The following is a 20,182-nucleotide window of genomic DNA, read 5'->3' on the forward strand; positions in this document are numbered from 1 at the left end:
TCTAAAAACTTTAAAAGATGTGCTTTTTACATTCACAGACAACATAGTAAGCAAAGTGTCAGGATCAAAGTCATTAGAGTTAGCAGCAAAGTTGGCAAGTTTGCTCAACTGATCACTGACTGCACCTTTAAAGCCAGAGTAATGAAGGGCCCCTTTAATGCCAAAGCAAGCAGCAAAACTGCATTAGGTGAGGTGTAGCACTATTACCACGTATAATCATTCCTAAATCTCATCATAGTGCATAAGGTTGAATGTCACAAACATAACATTTGAGACGAACATCTTGACATCACAAAACCTACGACATATTAAACCCTTCCGTTAACACAAACACACACACACACGCACAATGAATGAGACTCGTCACTGTGTTGCTGGTGTACCATTATTTTAGTATTAAATCACTGAAGGAGCACATTCACATTCGGTCTGGACCCGAACACACCAGCAAGACATAAAATCAGCTTTAATACACCTAGGAATGTTTTCTCATGATTTGTGAAAATAAGAAGATTTCCTCCCTGAAATCAAGAGACGTGTTAAAATGTGCAAAACGCTCTGAATAAATTACTAGAACTAGATCTGTGTCCCTGGTTATCGTTTCTTCATTAGAGTCACTATTTTTATTAGTTATGACCACAAACATCTGAATGAACAAAAACAGAGAGAACTGAAAGACAAGCGATGAAACCTCACTAGGAGCGAGGCAGTGTTAGACGTCTTCTCCCCGTTCCCTGAGTGAGCGAGTAAACAAACGTGAAAGCGAAGGTCATGGCATGTTGAAGCAAACACTAAACCATCTAAGACATTGTGGAAAAAAAAAATCAGTGCAACTTGCTTTTCTTCTGGTTTCAGATATCTGGGGGTTTTGAAGGAAAACTCCACCCTGAAACATATGGAATACGGTTGTGTTATAATAATCTGTGTGTGTTTAGTGATTCTGGTGTTTTGTTTTTTATTTTCCTGAAAAGATTCCAGCAATCAGGGATATAGATAGCGGAGATGTTAGTGCAAACATTTGATTCAAGGCTTAATAAAATGCATCGCAGCTGTCGAGTGAGACGCTGTGGGTGGCATCAGCATAAAAGTTGATGCGTTTGAGCTGAACGTGCAGATGAAGAGGGAGCGATCTGGGTAAACTATACACTATAAAGTATGGCACAATATATGAGAAGGTCTGGAATGTTAAACGGTGATATGTAGACAACGCTCACTGTGAGCTTCAAGCCTTTTTATATCTACTCTCGCTCATATTCTACCTCGGACTAACCAGCCGGGAACCAGCCATGAGACCATCAACAAGATGAAAGTGCGTGTATTAAGTTCAGCGCCATCTACGACATCTATTAAAGACCTGTATTAAACCTGGCATAATTCATTAGACCGAGATGATGCTTTATTATTTAATACATCAATATTTTAATAACCAAGCAGCGCAGTGTATTTATGGGTTCAAGGTGAAAATGCCTTTCGAGTTAAAGATGAAAAAAAGATTAGCGTTTCATGGTTTAACACTAGAGGTTTTCTGTACAGTTGAATTATTTAATCTTCTAAGCGATGTATAACTTCGTTAAAATATAAAAATCCCATTGTAGTATTACTCGTTATCTTTATACCACAGCACGGCGGAACGCTTGAATCGGGTTGCCAGTTTGCGGACAGTGATTTAAAACAGTTTCCATAGTAACGGCTAATTGACAGCTAATTGTTTATTGCTAGCTCCACATAAGTTAAACATAAACGATTACAAATAGGATTTCTTTTGTAAGAAGACATTTATATAAGTTTTTGAAAGGAGTCTCCAGTATCAGAGCTTAGCCTGTGGTCAAAAACTTACAGCTGACTCTTACAAAGTCTTCAGGGTGGCTTCCAGAAAGAGAAGAGTGTGACTGATATAGAATGTAGCTGCTTTAGCATAAGTGATAACAGGAAATCATTTCATAGCTGTTCTGCAACATTAAAGATAAATGTAAACAAATAAATAATAATAAAAAAAGAAAATGCAGCATTCTTTAATAAATAAAAAAATGGAACTGCTGATATTTGCTGTGGTATAAGATTTTACATTTTTTAATTCCTTTTATCATTTGTAAGTCATTAAAAGTATTAGGTTTTATTTTGAAATATGAAATACTGCTGTTGTGTTTGACAGCGAATGTTCAGCATTTTCACCTTTCACTCCATTGCCTGGTTATTAAGTTTATAGCTTTTCTAACTCGTTATTACTCATTGTTATAATACCTAATAACATCATATAAAAACTTTAACCTGCTGATTTACGATCTCTCTGTATGCTAAGATTTTTGCCTTCTCAAATGTCTGACATGATTATAGCAGAGTATTCAGGACAGCAGTGTAGCTCCACTACACTGAAATGCTGCGTCTCTTCTCTGTTCACATCTAAAAGGAAGAGAGGATGCTGGACCCCCATCAGGCCTTACATCATGTGACTCTGTCTGACTGCCATGGACAGCAGATCCTCAGTCACTGGAATGTTCTTTACGTTTTCTCTGACTGAATCTCTCAGCCTGTGTGTGTATGTCACCGTCCCTTTACCCTGGGGACCGGTGGCGTGTTTCGGTCTCGTCTCTGAGGGGAAGCTACGGCGGTTAAAGTATGCGGTTTCCACACAGGGTGAATCGATCGATCTCCAGCAGGTCTTTCTTTGGTGCTCTGTGTTTGAGCTCAGTGCCGTGAGGAGTCTCGCTGCTGCCCTCTTCTGCTTTAGAGGGACTCTCTGGTATAGGCTCGCTGGTTTCCATGGTGACAGGCTTGGGAGTCGAGGGGAGGAGGTCTGGTGTGCGGGGGGCAGGTTGCCTGGTGATGGAAGTGATGAAAGGGGACTGATGCTCAGCTTTTGGCTTATCTGAAGACAGGTTGAGAGTGAGAGAGAGAGAGAGAGAGAGAGAGAGAGAGAGAGAGAGAGAGAGAAAGAGAGACACACATGACTTCAGCAAACTTCATGGCTTCAGAATAAAACACTAGAGGTCATGCACAGTGTATGAAGTATAATCAGACAGTAATCATGGCATGTTACCTGATGGAGGCGGGGATTTGGAATGTCTGGGTGTTCTGGGGGTCTTTTTTGGACCTGGAGTGTTGGGCTTATCAAACAGCTTCCCCTCCATGTTGGCTTCTTTTACATAGTGGCAGGATTTTCCCAGCAGAATTATACTGTTCAACACTTTGAGTGTGAACATTCTACACAAAAACAGACCAAAAATTGTGACAAATTAGCACTATTAGTGTACTCTGAACTAGCTTATGTCCTATATTTTTGCACATTGCACTGTATAATATACAGGATGCACATTGGATGGTGTTATTTTGTGTATTGTCTATCCTCTTTCTTATGCACTTTATGTTGCTAGGACAACTTACTGTAAGTCCTTAGATCTGTATTGTTTTATGTAGCACCAGGATCCTGGAGAAACGCTGTTTCATTGCACTATGTACTGCAATCAGCTAGATATGGTTGACATGACAATAAAAGCTTCTTGACCTGACCTGACCTTCACTACATGTAACGAGCAGTTACTTACCCTAGGTAGAAGAGCAGCAGGCTGACAGACGCCAGCGCTCCCTGAATCTTCACTGAGCTCATCACCACTCGGATCAACTGAAAGAGACAGAGAGATGACAGATGATCTGAATGATAATACTGGAAAATCTACACTGTTTATTAAAAACACAATCGACTATGAGATTAGTTCTCTCATTAATAGAATTGTCTATTAGTGGTTAAACTCTTTATACCGAGTTCAGTCGGATTGTACTGTATATAAGTAATGTTTAAATTAGTGTATGCTAATGTCGCACTGACACGGGAGCGAGTAACACCCCTTTCTTCTCACACATATTTCTCTCTCTGACTCTAAATGTGAAATGCAGCATCTCACCAGAACAGCCAGAGGCAGAGGGATGAAGCCCATTCTCCTGGCCACTGAGTCACTGTAGTCTGTGTACGCCTGTTCAGACCAAACCAAAAAAAGTGAGAAATGGCGGCATTTACTTTCACAAATAGCGTTTAAATGATGTGGCATCGGTGCTTAACACTCACATACTGCTGCCGGCTGCTGACGAGCTCCAAGGCCAAGCTGGCTTTGTATTCCCTGTACACCTACACACACACACACACAAATAAATAATAAAACTGATTAAATCTGTACTGCTATAACCTACCCAATGTTTTTAGCAATAAGATTCTGGATTTTTATCACAATATGATGTTTAAATCTGACAGTAAATCTAACACTGTTTATTCGAATACATGCATCATCATTAGCATCATCATATCATATAAAGGCTCCTTTAACGTGAATGGTACGTCTGCATTGTTAATCATTATAACATGCAGGGGTTGTGATCTTGCATGGTCTGGAAGCAAACCTACAGTATTCAGGTGGAGTATCTGGAAATGTCACGTATTTAAAAAAACAAAGAGTACTGAAGGAAAGCTGATGAATATATAGTTCAGGGACTCTAGGGACTTTATCCGATCAGTATGACTAGATCTGTGAGAACGTCTAAGGTTTGACACTATGCTTACGTCTGCGGTGATGTCGTTGAATTTGGTGATGAATGCGTGCTTAACTATGTCCACGGCCACCTCGGAGGCTACCACCATGAGGACGTCTGGAAGCAGCACCCACAGATGATCTGAAACACAAAATAAATAAATAAAATAAAATAAAATAATAAAAAAACACAAAATAAAAAAAAAAAAACACAAAGAACTGATATTTTTGAATAAAAGTTTTACTCCAATGACAATGTGGTGTAATGGTGTTAACCAGCATCAGATAGACAGATAGATTGACAGACAGCTAGATAGATGACATTTTCACAAAGGTTCACATTTTTATTTTGCTTATAGTTACAATCAATATGGTGGAACATCCATGAAAATGACTTCTATTCTCACTTCATTATAAACTATAAAGCAGCTCAGATCAGCAGCAATAAATGCTTATAAATGCCTGATAAATCAGCCGTTACTAAAGGAAAAGTAACTTTCTGCTGGGTCGAAATTTGACCTGGGATTTGGAAAACTATGGTGTGAGGGTGGTAGAGTCCAGACCTGGGTTCCAGGAGAACTGCTCCATGTTCCTCAGACACACGATCAGCAGAAGGATGCAGTTAGTGAAGCGCTCCTTAATGTCTGCAGATCAGAAAGCAGCAACAAGCCATCATCAGCAACAAGCCATTTTTACTGATTTAACCATAGTAATGTTTTGTTGAGTCCAATTTTATATTTCATTTGATACACACTTTACCTACAGGAAATGATGTAATCATGTTTTGTGAATATTGTTGTACGTCTCTATACTTTTTTGACGAGTGTATATAAAAGACTTGATATGCTTAAGGATTTATAGATCTTTTATTAGCTGGCCTCTATGTAAAAGTCAAAGGAAAAGGAAAAAATAAACACGCGTTGATGAAAAAAGTTACAAAGACCAATAAATCTGTGTAGAATATAAGAGCTTGCTCAATAAAATGTCTTTTTTTTGCCTTTGGATACAAATATCACAGAAATTCAAACAGTATTTGAACATTAAAACTGTCTCCTGTAATGTTCACACATTTTAAGTTTAACAAACAAGGTGTTCTGCTGATAATGAAAAAAAAAATGGAGATTTAGCTTGCATATGTATCAGTAGAACTGTTAAAGGACAGCCAGGAAAATAGAGAATACTCTGTGACACGGAGCGAAGGGAAAATAGCGGTAGCAGAGAATAGGAGCTGATTGCAGCACATCACTTATTAAGTCATGCTGCTGAAAAGCATCAAACAAGCTGCTGGGAGCTGAAAGAGAGGGTCATTCAGACCCATACACAGCCTGTCAGCACCTTTGTGTGTTATCACACCATGCCTGGGAGCTCGGATTAGCATTTGAAAAGTGCAGGACTGCTGCTTTAACGTGTCTGATATTAAGCACATGAGATTAGACTGAGAATACTGACTCAGACACTCAAGATGTTTAGAAGAATAATTCTTGAGCTTTTCACACTTTTCTCTAAACCCTGCAATTAACCCCAGGTAGAGGAACTTTTTACACTTGTTAACCCTTCATTGCTGTGCTAAACATGTACATTGTCAAAGTAATTGAGGGTTAAGTGGCGAGAGCCCGGTGGTGGCAGCTTGGAAGACCCGGGATTTAAACACACAGCCTTTCCGCTGGTAGTCCAACACCTTAACCACTAGGCTAACACACCGCCACATTAACCCAGAAATAGAAATGTACAGTGTCAAACGTCCTATTACGATATTATAATCCCCAGGATTAATGGTTAACTCCGATAAAGTATGAGCAGTGTGAATCTCAATAACCTCGTGGTTTACACTGACCCAGGGTTAACTAGCTTGAAGAGACATTTATTAGGTTAAACACACAACATCCATAACGGTGGATTTAACCGTCTTACCGCTGTTCGACATCTGAAAGAGGTTGTTTTTCTCAAACTTTTTGAATACGCTTCCTTTGATCTCCACAAACTGACAAGTGAGAGAAGAAGAGAGAGAAACTAAATGCACACAGATCCACTAGAACACATTGCTAGGTAAATCCTGCTGGGTAAATCTTTATGTATTCTATATTCAAGTAGTATGTTTTTTTTTTTTTCAAACCTGCAGATGAAGATTCTGCATTTGCAACAAAATCTGCTAAATATAATAAATATCGATGTCTGTTATCCCTGTGTAATGCATAAATACAAATTTCCAGTATACTAAAGTCAGGGCAGAGTGTTGCATTGCAACATGCGCTACATTTTCTCATATTAACTGTAAGAGATAAAGAATGAGTGAGCAATAATATGTGAGAAATAATATGTAGGTGTCATTTGTTAATTCATTTTTTTTAAAAAACGATTATTTATTATGAGAAGAATAAAAACAATGGCATGCTACTATAGAAAACTAGCTAAAATACTATAAACTGCTGTCAGATGATTGGCGAGTCACATGACATCTTAATAGTCTATATGTTTTGTTGACTATAAAAGACTCCATTGTGGACTGGCTATAAAATATGTAATTCCTACCTGTGTGTGTGTGTGTGTGTGTGTGTGTGTGTGTGTGTGTGTATTCTCACGTTATTGGACATCATGATGGTGAGCAGAGACTTGTTGTGCGAGTTGAAGGCCACGTTTAATGTGGAGGCCTGGACCATGATGAGGATGGCGTGTAGGACTGTGTCAAGCTCATGATCAGGAAAAATCACATTGATCACACACAGTACAGTTTCTGACAAAACCCTTACACACCATGCTATATTCACAACAAATGTGACAAGGACAAGGATACAGACATAAAAGACAGCCATGATGAAATGCGGAATGACTCCGATATGAGATCTCTTGCTGGACTTTGGCTCAGTGGCGGTCCAGTACAGAGCGTCCAGGATGTCCTGGCCGAAAGAGGAGAAGAGACGGTCTGCCACCTGAGGGAATCAAATAGTTTTCAGATATAAAATATGGTCTCATCAGAAGAGAAGAGACCTCTCCGTGCTTTTTTTTTGCATTTCGGCATGGTTAAGTGGTCAGTGCTATATTACTATTATTAATATCCGTAATACCTCCAGCACTTGTGCAGGTGGATGTGATAAAAATCCTTACAGGAATTTTTAGTGCTCACCTTCATGAGCGGCTCATATATTGGTAAAGTACATCATGAAACAATTAGTTATTATATATTTTCTCTTTCCCATAATCCAAACCTAACAATCTGACATCCAGAAGAAAAAAAAAAAATCAGGAGAGCATTTTGAGGCTTTCGGGGATAAAATTTTACTTTACTTTGACACTTTACTAGGTTCTGTTTTGTTCTTTATGACCTAACAGTGTTAGAAAAATGTGGAGGAGAGTGAAGTTTAACGGACACGCCCACCTCCACTGTGATTGGTGGACGTGTTGTTTCTCTTAAATAGTGAAGCTATTTCATAGACTTGAGTAGTGGTGACAAAAGTCACAGACACATGTGAAAAATGTCAGTGTTTCATTCGTTGGTCATTTGGGGATACGTTGCATTTCCGGGTCAATACACCTCTGGAGCTTAGGTTTTTTTTCTACAGAAACGTGTTTGTCGTGACAAATACAGAACAACTTAATCAAGCATCTTTCAGTGGAGACAGCGCAGGTTTAGCAGGACCAATGTTCTGTCTGAACATTACTGATACTCTGCTGCGAACTGCCAGGTCTGTTCCTTCTCCTGTCGACTGACAAAATGTTTTATCACTGCAGGTCAGACATTAACCACGCCTGTCTTCCTCTGTTAACGTTCATCAGGTCATGTTCTGTGACTAGCGACAGAAGCTGATGCTGTATTCAATCCTGTGCCTGCTATAATACAGTTTATGCTCTCTCTCTACAGGCAGACTTACAGACACCTCCAGAAATAATGGCACCTGGGCTAAAGATGAGTACTTTGTGCAGTCTTCTCTTATAAAACCTGATGAGATTGGAGAATAGAAAGCAAGGAATCAGCCAGATTTACTTTTAAAATGACCTGGTACTTCATGATGACATATGGAGATAAAAACAGCCCCCAAGAATTACAGATCCTACACCGTTCACCAACGGCAGCGATTGGTTTCACAGTAAACAATTTAAGTGTTTGTTGCCTTAAAAGCTCATTTTTCTAGTCAGTGGTATCAGATCTCTGTGTTTCTTTGATGGTAGATAAATGAGTTAGTGGTGGAGATGATGTCTACTCGTAGATTTGTTGGGCGGAGATGATGTCTACTCGTAGATTTGTTGGGCGGAGATGATGTCTACTCGTAGATTTGTTGGGCGGAGATGATGTCTACTCGTAGATTTGTTGGGCGGAGATGATGTCTACTCGTAGATTTGTTGGGCGGAGATGATGTCTACTCGTAGATTTGTTGGGCGGAGATGATGTCTACTCGTAGATTTGTTGGGCGGAGATGATGTCTACTCGTAGATTTGTTGGGCGGAGATGATGTCTACTCGTAGATTTGTTGGGCGGAGATGATGTCTACTTGTAGATTTGTTGGGCGGAGATGATGTCTACTTGTAGATTTGTTGGGCGGAGATGATGTCTACTTGTAGATTTGTTGGGCGGAGATGATGTCTACTTGTAGATTTGATGGAGGAGATGATGTCTACTTGTAGATTTGTTGGGCGGAGATGATGTCTACTTGTAGATTTGTTGGGCGGAGATGATGTCTACTTGTAGATTTGTTGGGCGGAGATGATGTCTACTTGTAGATTTGTTGGGCGGAGATGATGTCTACTTGTAGATTTGGACACTTGGTGACATTGAAAGTGTTTCACTTTTCTGTAAAGCTCCAGTTGTGATATTTGGAGAAATTGCTTGCTCTTCTTACTGCTACTGTGTTCGTGAAATCGTCTTCACATTTATACAAGAAAGAAACACAGAGTCAAAGATATTTACATTTTAACCTGTACCTACCTCCAGCATGTTGTAGATGATGTAGAGTTTGATGACGGACTGTCCTCGGATAAGATGGTACATCATGGCGTAATCCACGTAATGCATCATGGAGCAGCACAGCACCATGATCAGGCCCTTCAGCAGGTCACACATCTGGGCTGGCTGCAGGAACTGTGAGCTGCTGAGAAAACACACCCACACATGCGCGTGTTATACACACCGTGTAGATACTACAGTCATACGGCATTCATCAGACTTTTACAGATGAGTGTGTGGTTGTGTATAATTGACAAGGAACACAAGAACCTTGTCACAGAACGCAATCATGCAGACGACACTTCAGAGGCCTCTTTAGTTAACGGCACACAGAGAAAACTAAAAGGGCTTGACAGAGATTCAGATCAGTAGCTTCTCTCTGCTCAGTGATCAGTCATGAGACTGAAAAGGGAAAAGCAGAAGTTTTGCTTCGCCGCTATTTTGAGAGACGAGATTACACAGATGAGATAGTCAGCTGCCGTGTGTGAGAAAGTCTCTCATAATGCTCCATTGCTGGGAATTTACAACATGAAGCTGAATTTCACATTGAATTTCACATTGGGTCTGTCAGCAGGATTAAAAAATGTGTCTAATCAAATTTCTAAATTTCCAACGACAGGTGTGTCCACTTTAATAGCAACACTCAACCCTGTGTGGTCTTCTGCTGTTGTAGATCAGTCTCATCAAGGATCGCTGCGTTCCTGAAACACCCCCCCCCCCCCCCCCCCCGTTCCTAACACATTGTGTGACCCCTAATGTACAGTGTGCAACGTAGTGTAATATACAAGCTACAATACAGCACTAATCTGTCTCATAAAAGCACCACAAAGAGTTCAGGACTAATGACATGAATGCTGTCAGAGTCACATGGATCCTGCTGATATAAGACTGTAATACCTTTTTTTTTTCTAGAGTGTGTGCTTCCTACATATCCTCCATTTCTGACCTGGTTTAAAGCACTTTATCACTAAATCTGTTTTTTATCCCTATTATTATCTCTTCTCAATCACTAAATTATTTGCAGTCACAGACATCCATGACATCAGACATCAAAATGAATCCGATAACCATAAATCTTTTCTGTATAGCCATATGCTAGAGCTGACTTTATTACACGTTGCTTTCCACACACAAAAAAAAAGTGAAGTGTAATGAAGTCTGTAATGCAGCTAATAACAATAATAAAAAATAAAATAAAAAGTATAATATTTTTAAAAATAATCTCAAACAAGTATGGCCAATTCTTCTTCTTCTTTTTTATTTTAAATATATAAACCTATATTTTAGCATACTTATCAATATATTAATTACTAGTTGGCAAGATTAATAATCAAGAAATAAAAAGTCATGGTGCATAAAGCTGTTTTTATATTCGCTGTATAACCAACATTTCTTTATTTAATGCTGAGACCTATATAACTATAATTATTTGTCTGCTCAGAATGAATTCAGGTTCTTCTGAACATCAAGTGCCTTGACATGTTGCGGTTGTCAACATGTGTGTAGTGTGAAGTGCATGCGGTGTGCAGCTTGACGCTGAAATCAACACAAATGTGAAACGTAAGAAGCAAACAAAAACGAGTATGAAAGATCTTCACACTGCCTGAAAAGAAAATAAAAGACAACAACAGCTCAAAGAAATGTTACACGCTCTGAACAGAACGTTCCTCTCCGCGTTGTAGTTTCCTGTAGATGTCACACGTCACACCTCGTGCCTTCTTTGTACATGTAGCAGAAAGTAGCACAAGGTTTCAGTTCTGAGCACATGTTCACTCATTTGCTGTCAACGAGATTCCTACAAATGATTTGTTTTCTTACTGCAAAGCTTAAACAACTTTTTAGAATTAAAGCTTGTGTGTTTTAGAGGAGCAAAAACTAATAGTAAATAAATGAATGCATGAATGAATGGATAGATGGATGAATATATGGTTTGACTTAGCAGCCTACCTGCTCCTTCTGCAGTACGGGCACATGTGTGCCCTGAGAAAGAATACGGTGAGGAAAAGAAGATGATATATTAGAGCTCACAAGCACATTAGAAATTTCAAATAAAGTAATTTATACAGAAGATTTCAAAACAAGCTTTAAAAATCAATTATTATTAACTGCATATTAATAATAATAATACTATTAAATATTATTAAAAAGACTGCAAGAGTGTAATATTGCGGCCGTACTAGTACAATGTGCCTGAGGAATTGAAGCTTCTCTTGTGCATGCTCTCTGTGTGTGCGTGTGTGTGTGTGTGTATATACCCGAGGCCACAGCAGGGGATGGTCAGCAGTCTCAGGAAGGCGATCAGGGTTCGGAGGGGCAGTAAAGTGAACACGTAGAGGAACGCGTCCAGGCACAGGAAGCAGCCGAACATCATGAGCTGCACGTGAGTGAAGAACAGAAATCTCACTGTGAGGAAGTTTTCCCTTAAACACACTGTGATACTTACAGCAGAGTCAAGATACAAATACCTGATTAAACGTGCATGTAATCTGTCTTTGGTAAGTTGAAAGCTGAGTGTGTACTTGTGTGTAAAACTGTGACAGGGAATCAATTCAAGGTTATTCACCTGGATACTGCAATGATCTAAAGTAAAACTCATGCTACATCACGACTAGATCTGAGTCGTCGCCTACGAACGTTTTCACTCGCTTGTGTCTGTATTCCTTATGCTCCACTAAATCACATCAAGTTAGCAAGCCGATTATTTTCCAGTCAGCTCCGTTTTCCAGGACACACTGGAGCTTTGAGTAGCTAAAATATTTATAACATCTCCACTTCGGCTACACACCTCACCTGTCAACACACACACTCCGCCATTCAGTCTGGGATAACACAAGTCCTGTGTGATTATAAGCTGTGGATATAAAAGGTGTGTTGTTTGCGTAGTTGAGTAAAAAGAAACAAGCTCCTCAGACTTGGCCGTGTTTTTAAAAACAGGTCAGAAACGATTAAGAAAGTCTAAAGATGATGTGAATGATCTCTGAGGTTTGAGATGGTCGTTAGCGCCATCTAGTGGTAATAAAAAGTTAATTTTCACATCATATTGGATTCGAACGTGTTGTGAATGGCTGCATTTGTTTTAATTACCTGAACTCCCGGGAGGCTGATATGGATTTCAAAAAACTTACAACACTCATTATAATACTCTGAGCATTACTTTTTCTGTATGAGATTTATCTTATCTCGTGTGAACTGTGCTCTTGATTACACGTTGCGCACACACACACACACACACACACACACACGAGTGAACTTTCATCAGGGTGTGTGTGTGCGTGTGTGATTTTTATATCTTGGTGGGTACCATATGTCCCCACAAGGGCAGGAATATCTGACAAACTTGTGAAGACCTTGTATATGAGTGTGTGTGTTTCTTTATGCTTCTTATTCACTTTAAGTTCATTATATTAGTAGAGTTTACATTTCCTGCCCTTAAACACACATTCACACTTCAAACTGAATACCAAATGCCATACACAGTCAGCCCCAAAACTCTATTAAAACTCATTTATCTTACTTTTATTTAATGTAAATAATAAAATTAAATAAATTAAAATAATAATTAGAGGGGCATGGTGGCTTAGTGGTTAGCACGTTCGCCTCACACCTCCAGGGTCGGGGTTCGATTCCCGCCTCCACCTTGTGTGTGTGTGGAGTTTGCATGTTCTCCCCGTGCCTCGGGGGTTTCCTCCGGGTACTCCGGTTTCCTCCCCCGGTCCAAAGACATGCATGGTAGGTTGATTGGCATCTCTGGAAAATTGTCCCTAGTGTGTGATTGCGTGAGTGAATGAATGAGTGTGTGTGTGTGTGTGTGTGTGCCCTGCGATGGGTTGGCACTCCGTCCAGGGTGTATCCTGCCTTGATGCCCGATGACGCCTGAGATAGGCACAGGCTCCCCGTGACCCGAGGTAGTTCGGATAAGCGGTAGAAGATGAATGAATGAATGAAAATAATAATTAAATAAAAAACTTGAACTGACAAACTGGAAAATAAATAAATAAACAAACAAACAAATAAATAAATAAAACCAGTGCTGGAAAACAGTGAGTGAGAAAATAGGAGCAAACAGCAAACTGTGATGGTAAGCACATGTTAAAAAATGTTTAAATTGTCTCTTCAACTACAGCTGAAATGCCATCATGTGAAATCAGAAAACTTTATTGTTCCTATGTGCCGACTACTTTAATTGCATACCGTACACATTTACAACTGGACTTACTTAATGAATTGTGTAATCCTGTGCTGAAAGGATGACACATCCAGCACCAGAGACTTTTGAAATTTTATGTCATACTTCTGTCCCAAATATTGTCCATGTAACCTGAGCTTTCTGAGAGAGAAAATCTGTCACAGACAGATCGATCCTGAAATTAAAGTGTAGCAAAGTGCTTTTTACATGTGATTGTGGCCTGCTTCAAGAGTGTGTGTGTGGCAAGCAAATGTGAGAGAGAGAGAGAGAGAGAGAGAGAGAGAGAGAGTGGCAAGCAAATGATAGCAAGAGAGAGAGAGAGGGAGAGAGAGGGAGAGAGAGAGAGAGAAAGAGAGAGAGAGAAAGAAAGAGAGCGAGCGAGCGAGAGAGAGAGAGAGAGAGTGTGGCAAGCAAATGAGAGCAAGAGAGAGAGAGAGAGAGAGAGAGAGAGAGAGAGAGAGAGAGAGAGAGAGAAAGAAAGAAAGAGAGAGAGAGAGCGAGAGAGAGAGAAAGAAAGAGAGAGAGAGAAAGAAAGAGAGAGAGAGCGAGAGAGAGAGAGAGAGAGGAAGAGGAAGAGAGAGGGGGAGAGAGGGGGAGAGAGAGAGAGAGAGAGAGAGAGAGAGAGAGAGAGAGGAAAAGGGAGAGAAAGAAAGAGAGAGAGAGAGAGAGAGAGAGCGAGAGAGAGAGGAAGAGGGAGAGAGAGGGGGAGAGAAAGAGAGAGAGAAAATGGGACAGTGTGTACATGAGGCCCACCTTCTCCAGCTCTTTAGGGATCCTCATGCATGTGTACACTCTTTCTCTGCGCTCCGTGTACTTCGCCTCATCGTGCTCCAGGAAGTAGCCCCTGGTCAGCTCGGCAGACATGAACCTCAGAATAGACGGCTCGTCTGCTTCCTCTTCGTCTGTTCAGAAAAAAACATTACAACATTGTATATGCTGAATTTCACTACAAAATAAATCTCAGACATCAGTCACGTGAATTACGAACATACTCCACCTTGAATGTCCTCCATATTCATCTTCATCAGTAAAAGAAATGCCTGGTTTGTCTTTCCAAATTTAAACCTCTCATTTTTCTCTGGTCTAATTTCACACAGCTGATGCAGCAGCTCTTTAATCCTTCTTTAGTCTTTCTCTCTGAACAACCTGCTAAAACGGCTTCATGCTTGATGAAAAGAAGCTAGTTTCCTATTAAACATCACAGTAACTAAGCTAACAAAGTCAGGATGGAGTTTTCCTTCACCTTCAAATGTTAAGGAAGACTTTCATGTACAAAGGTATATATAAAAATAACACACGTCAAGTTTTAGTTTAGATCATTTTTATTGGACCTCATGGGTCAACATTTCGTGACACTTTGTCTTCATTAGTGTTAAAGGTACACTTTAATGACCCTAAGGTGTGGTAATAAGGATTAGCATGCTAACTACACTGTTTATCTTTTTTATGAATTTGCTCACTGATATACAACGTGAGGTGATGTTGGGGGCGGGGCCTATAAAATAACTGACAAGTGAACCCTCCAATCACAATCCAGCATCCCAGACGCCTAACAGTTTTTCAAACCCGTTTTTCTCAGCAGATTTACACGCTTGCACCGAGGTCTTGACTTAAACCGTTATTTTGTTGATATTTTCTACATAATAAAAATCGACCACTGCACCTTAAATCTCCTGAACACAGTTGTGGTCGCTGACATGTATTTAATTTGACCTATATATGTATATGTATATATTCAGGATATATGTATATATGCTGTACTGTACTGCAGATTAGTCTACAGGCTAAACCTGTAGTTAATGTAAATGAAAATGAGAAAAATCCCAAATTATAACAGCTGAATGTGTGTCCACAGCACTCACTGTGCGCGAGCTGTCAGATGCTGGAGCTCACCTGAGTGCACGCGCCGCTCCTCCTTTCCACACTGTCCTTCGTAACACCGCAGGGTTTCCACCATTTCCGTCTCAGGGACGCCTTTAGCAGTCCCTACCGCCTTTCTCCAAAACACTCTCTCCGAGCTGTTCTTCTCGGACAAACCTCTACGGAGAGAATCCGCCATTTTTCATTTTACGCGTTTTTTCCCTACCCGCATTCCGATCTGTTCCGTCTCGCTTTGTCCTTCACGCCGGTGAGACTGAAGTTTTGACCAATCAGAGCTCGGAAGGCGTAGTGATGCTGACCAATCATAGCGCAGAAAGCGGTATCTGTCGGAAAACGGGTGGAATCTTCAGTGCTACGTCATCACGTCGCAAAAAAGAGAAACAACCTAAATATCGTTTCAGTCATTTGAAACCAAATGTCGTTTTAAATTAAATTAAATTAAAGGATTATATTACAAAAAAGCAACTTAATATTAAATAAAATGGTGCTACCTGTATTTAATGATGTATAAAGTTAAATATAAAACATCAAAATACAAAAAAAAAAAACGTTTTAATGTATTGCTTATTTCAAGACTCTTTGTATACGGATTAAATCAACGATATCTAACAAATTAGAATTAAATACATCTAAACATCCCATAATGATAGAAAATAAAATATTAACGTTTAAATGTGGAACTAACCACCAGAGGGCGCCAGAGAACCACACGTAGCACACGTGTTCAACTCTAACATACAAAAAAGGTAAATATTTATGAGATTAAAATGATTAAAAAAAAAAATAAAACAACAAAACTGTTTTGGGCGAGCAGATGACGATGGTTAAAAAATATATATACAAAGAGATAGTACATGAAAAACAAATGAATCCTGTAGATTTTACTGCTCGACTGGTCTCACTATCTCTCTGGGTACCTCTCTTTTCTGGCACCTGTCGTCAGTGGTGAAATAAACTTCATCTAAATATCCAAATAGCTGAGTCACTGGCAGTCTTTAAACCTGCGTCTTCCTGAAGTACTTCAAACAGCACTTAAAAACCAAAATAAAATAAAATAAATCTGATTCTGATTCTAAAAGTATTTTCTTGCTCTATTCCCTTGCTAACAGAGTTTTCAGACTGATGGTATTCTTAGTCTGTGACCTAGTGAACCAGTATCGATGTATACATTGATGGATTCTTCAAAGCACTTCTGCAAGTCACTTAAATGAAGGCCGTCTGCCAAACGGCATTAATATGAACGTAAATCTAAAACAGTGCATGAATCTTACCCAAAAAGTAAACTGACTTTGGCCCAGTGTCTCTTCTGAGTGATAATGCTGCTTCTTATATCACAATACTGTGCCAATGCTGGCAAAGAAGCACTTTCCATAAGCAAACTTAAATCCGATTTTGCATCCTGAACCCGAATTTTAAGTGTTTTGTGGGTTTTTAGTATTCCCTGGACAAATATAACAATACCAGCACTTCAACAGCCAAAGAACTGTGTACTATGTTCTTTCAGATACTTACCAGAAAAATAAACTTACCAGAAATTGTCTTTGAAAATGGAAACATTATGGATCTAGAGTCTATCGTGGGAACACTGGGTATTGAACACTGCACATAGACGTCCACAGCTCTGGGCAGTTTCGAGTGGATAATATACTTTGAAGGCTGGAGGAAGGCAGAAAACCCAGATGAAGGAAAAAAAACAGTGGAAAAAAACTCCACACAGACAGTAACCCGAGGAATAAACCAAGGAACTGTGCGCTCTGAGGCAGCTACAATGTTTCCTCCTTTATTTTTACTTAAGACCTGGACAAGCAATACACATAGACAAAAATAAAATGAAAGATATGAATGTCCCTTAGGCCTAAGCACATTTTATTGGCACACAAATTCGCAAAGCATACATACAAGACTTTGGATATGACACGAAAAACACCTCTGCTAAATATGATACAAACAGTGCAGAGTTCTAACAAGATTGGAGTAGAAGAACTCCATTGGGTTGGAACTGGAAATACATTGGGATGAAATCGTTGAAAGGGAAAAAAAGGGCAGTTAAAAAAACTATTAAAATGCAAATGAATAGAGCAAAAAAATAATTGTTTTCATTGGGGTATACCAATCATAATCATCATCGTCGTCATCATCATCATCGTCATCATAATCATCATCTTCATCATTTTGAACATTGAAATTCATGTCACTGTATATTGTTTTCAATAACAAATATACACTCACTGGACAATTTAATAGGAACACCTCGAAACCTGTCCGGCTATTAAAAGTTTAAATGCCTTGTTCATGAGGCATTCGACATGGCCAGATGGACCTGAGCTAACGGGAAGAGTACAGTATCTCAAATAAGCTCTTTTTACAACCGTGTTGAGCAGAAACTTATCTTAGAAACATGTCGAACCTTGAAGTGGATCAGTTCTGACAAATGAAGAACGCATCCGCTCCTGTTAGCCAAGAACTGAGGAACTAAGAAGATCCGAGGGCCAGGTGATGTATTGTGATGCTTATCTTCTCACCAAGGTTGTAAAGAGTGTTTACTTGAGTGGCCTCATCCTTCCTGTCAGCTTGAAGCAGTCTGATGTGTTAGAATTAAAAAAGCCGGTGAGTGTATATCCGTGCCCTCTGCACGCTTGAGCTAATCTCAAATTAGAATTAGCATCCTTACATTTCTCCTTCACGTGCACATTAGGAAAAACTGTGGAAAAAGCAATCTGAAGGTCAATCAAAAGAGCTGCCATCATGGATGAGGATCAGTGGTCTTCACCAGAGCACTGCATCCATATGTACAGAGGAACCGAGGAACAGAGGAACGACCCTGTAGGTGTTTCTAAACCGATAAATTGAACACAACGTAATTCCTTGGACCGAGGAATAAACAAAAAAACAGTTTACAGATTTCAAAATATCATGCAGCAAGAAGTTACAGTCCAGTCTGGTAAAAGGTTTGTTAAAGGGATAAAGAGGGAATATGTTTGTCGTATGTGCCTTCGATCCGAGATTGTACAAGGAGATCACAGAATATTCACATTCCTTAAAAATAACACGTTTAGACCCAGAAAACAAAATAGCTTTTGGGTAAAACTACAGGTGTAAATTATACAGCTAGAGAAATTTGTCCTTCCTCAGCAACGTCTGTCTTTTTCAGGAGCAGTGGAGACGTCCTAAGCCGCATACTAGCACGTAGAAGAAAAAAAAAAGTTTGAAATAAACGCAAATGCGAATCAGATCTCGATGGCTCTCCAATGACGGCCCGTCCAACCGCAGTTATCTCTTCACTGATTGGTTATAGTCCAGACAGGAGTCGCCATGGACATGTATTGCTACCTCAATGACCACCTATAGTTTATCAGCTGAACATCTTACGCAACATCTTTTTCACTGTTGTGTGTGGGAAATATCCTTTTCCCTTCGTCAGGCCCTGTTCAGCTTCTTGGTGCTGTGTATCGCTGGACACATCAAAGTCTGTGGTGAAAAATTGGACGCCATGGACGCCATGAGATAAACAGGAACTAGATCGTCAGGGTTGAAAGTAAAGTCAAAGAGAGAAAGATAGTGAGTGTGAGAGAAAGACAGGACTGGGTCTGGTTACTGTGAGGCCTGTGACGCAGTGCTCTCGGTTTTGCTGTCCTGGCCCGGCGGTGGTGCTTTAGCCCAGTGGCTGCTGTTGTTGAGCGCCGGCGAACTGGTGAAGTCCTCGTCGTCGTCGAGGCCGTTGGTGGCGTCATACTGCGTGTTCTCCAGCCGTGTGATCAGCCGCTCGTCCTCGTCACCAAATTCGCCACCCATCAGAGTGGGCTCGCCCACTACCATCACATCCTGCCAACATACCAGAAAAAGGGGTGGGGTTAGTGCATGAGTTTTTTTTCTTTCACATCGTGTTATATTAGTCTTTCTAAAAAGATAAAGAAATTAATACAACAAAATAACTAAACCTTCTCATTAGACATATTCATTAATAATAGTCAGATTAATCTATTAGATGCTGAAGTAACTGAATCATTAATAATAAGCAAGAAAAGCTTGATTCAGTGAGTCAGCTCATTTGGCTCAGCTAAACAGTAAGAGTCGACTTTTTTTGACTCCCAGCGATTTACTGCCATTTTGTTTTCGAAAACCGGTGAAGTTTGCAAGTTTTGACCAGGAATTGTTATTGTTAGCTTAAATCAGTAAAAATACATGAACACTGTGATGAGTGAGACAGAGCTTATTGGATTTTGCAGAATTTCATACAGATATTTATGAGCTACAAAAAAAAAATCTGAAACGCTCCACCTCTTTAAATAACACTCATGACATTTAACGCTTTTTACCAGTACACACATGAAACTGACTTATCTGACATTTTCTATCAGTATTAACAAACAAATTATTTTAGTGTCAGTGTGAGACGTGTTTTTCCCTCTGTTGATAACCTTACACAGAATATTAATGGTTAAAGATAAACTTTAGCTACTCTGGTCAGAGTAACTCCACTTGGTCATAGACTGCATCACTGATTATTTTCCTATAACAACATGTTCTGGAGTGTTTTATTTCTTACACATGGCGCATTGCTGATGAAGTGGCAGCACCTGCTAATCTTCTAATCTGGGAAATAGAGTTGCTCAGTTAGAAGCTACGCCGCTACTATCAATTATGCAGAAAAACACTCGTTTA

General features: G+C 39.7%; 2 protein-coding genes across 6 annotated transcripts in view; both read right to left on the reverse strand.

Moving 5' to 3' along the window:
- Positions 1-371: 371 nt before the first annotated feature.
- Positions 372-15,745, reverse strand: tapt1a (transmembrane anterior posterior transformation 1a). Of its 3 annotated transcripts, XM_060885161.1 has the most exons (15): positions 15,533-15,745; positions 14,393-14,541; positions 11,709-11,827; positions 11,401-11,433; positions 9,436-9,598; positions 7,309-7,444; positions 7,097-7,194; positions 6,429-6,498; positions 5,081-5,161; positions 4,550-4,659; positions 4,061-4,120; positions 3,900-3,968; positions 3,543-3,619; positions 3,038-3,201; positions 372-2,866 (listed from the first exon to the last, which is right to left on the reverse strand). In XM_060885161.1, exons 1-15 carry the CDS (start codon positions 15,696-15,698, stop codon positions 2,610-2,612), a joined length of 1,752 nt encoding a protein of 583 aa, XP_060741144.1. In that variant the 5' UTR covers positions 15,699-15,745; the 3' UTR covers positions 372-2,609. The 3 variants fall into 3 exon arrangements, with proteins under 3 accessions (XP_060741144.1, XP_060741146.1, XP_060741145.1); XM_060885163.1 differs by lacking the exon at positions 11,401-11,433 and having other exon boundaries at positions 9,436-9,595; XM_060885162.1 differs by lacking the exon at positions 11,401-11,433.
- Positions 15,746-17,369: 1,624 nt separating this feature from the next.
- Positions 17,370-20,182, reverse strand: part of ldb2a (LIM domain binding 2a) — a 71,649-nt gene continuing 68,836 nt past the window's right edge. For all 3 annotated transcript variants that reach the window (XM_060885281.1, XM_060885283.1, XM_060885280.1), the window contains exon 9: positions 17,370-19,342. In XM_060885281.1, coding sequence (XP_060741264.1) covers positions 19,112-19,342 — 231 coding nt within the window. In that variant the 3' untranslated portion in view covers positions 17,370-19,111. The remainder of the gene's footprint in view (positions 19,343-20,182) is intronic.

This window comes from Tachysurus vachellii, chromosome 13 (assembly GCF_030014155.1).
Source record: "Tachysurus vachellii isolate PV-2020 chromosome 13, HZAU_Pvac_v1, whole genome shotgun sequence".
Lineage (NCBI taxonomy): Eukaryota > Metazoa > Chordata > Actinopteri > Siluriformes > Bagridae > Tachysurus > Tachysurus vachellii.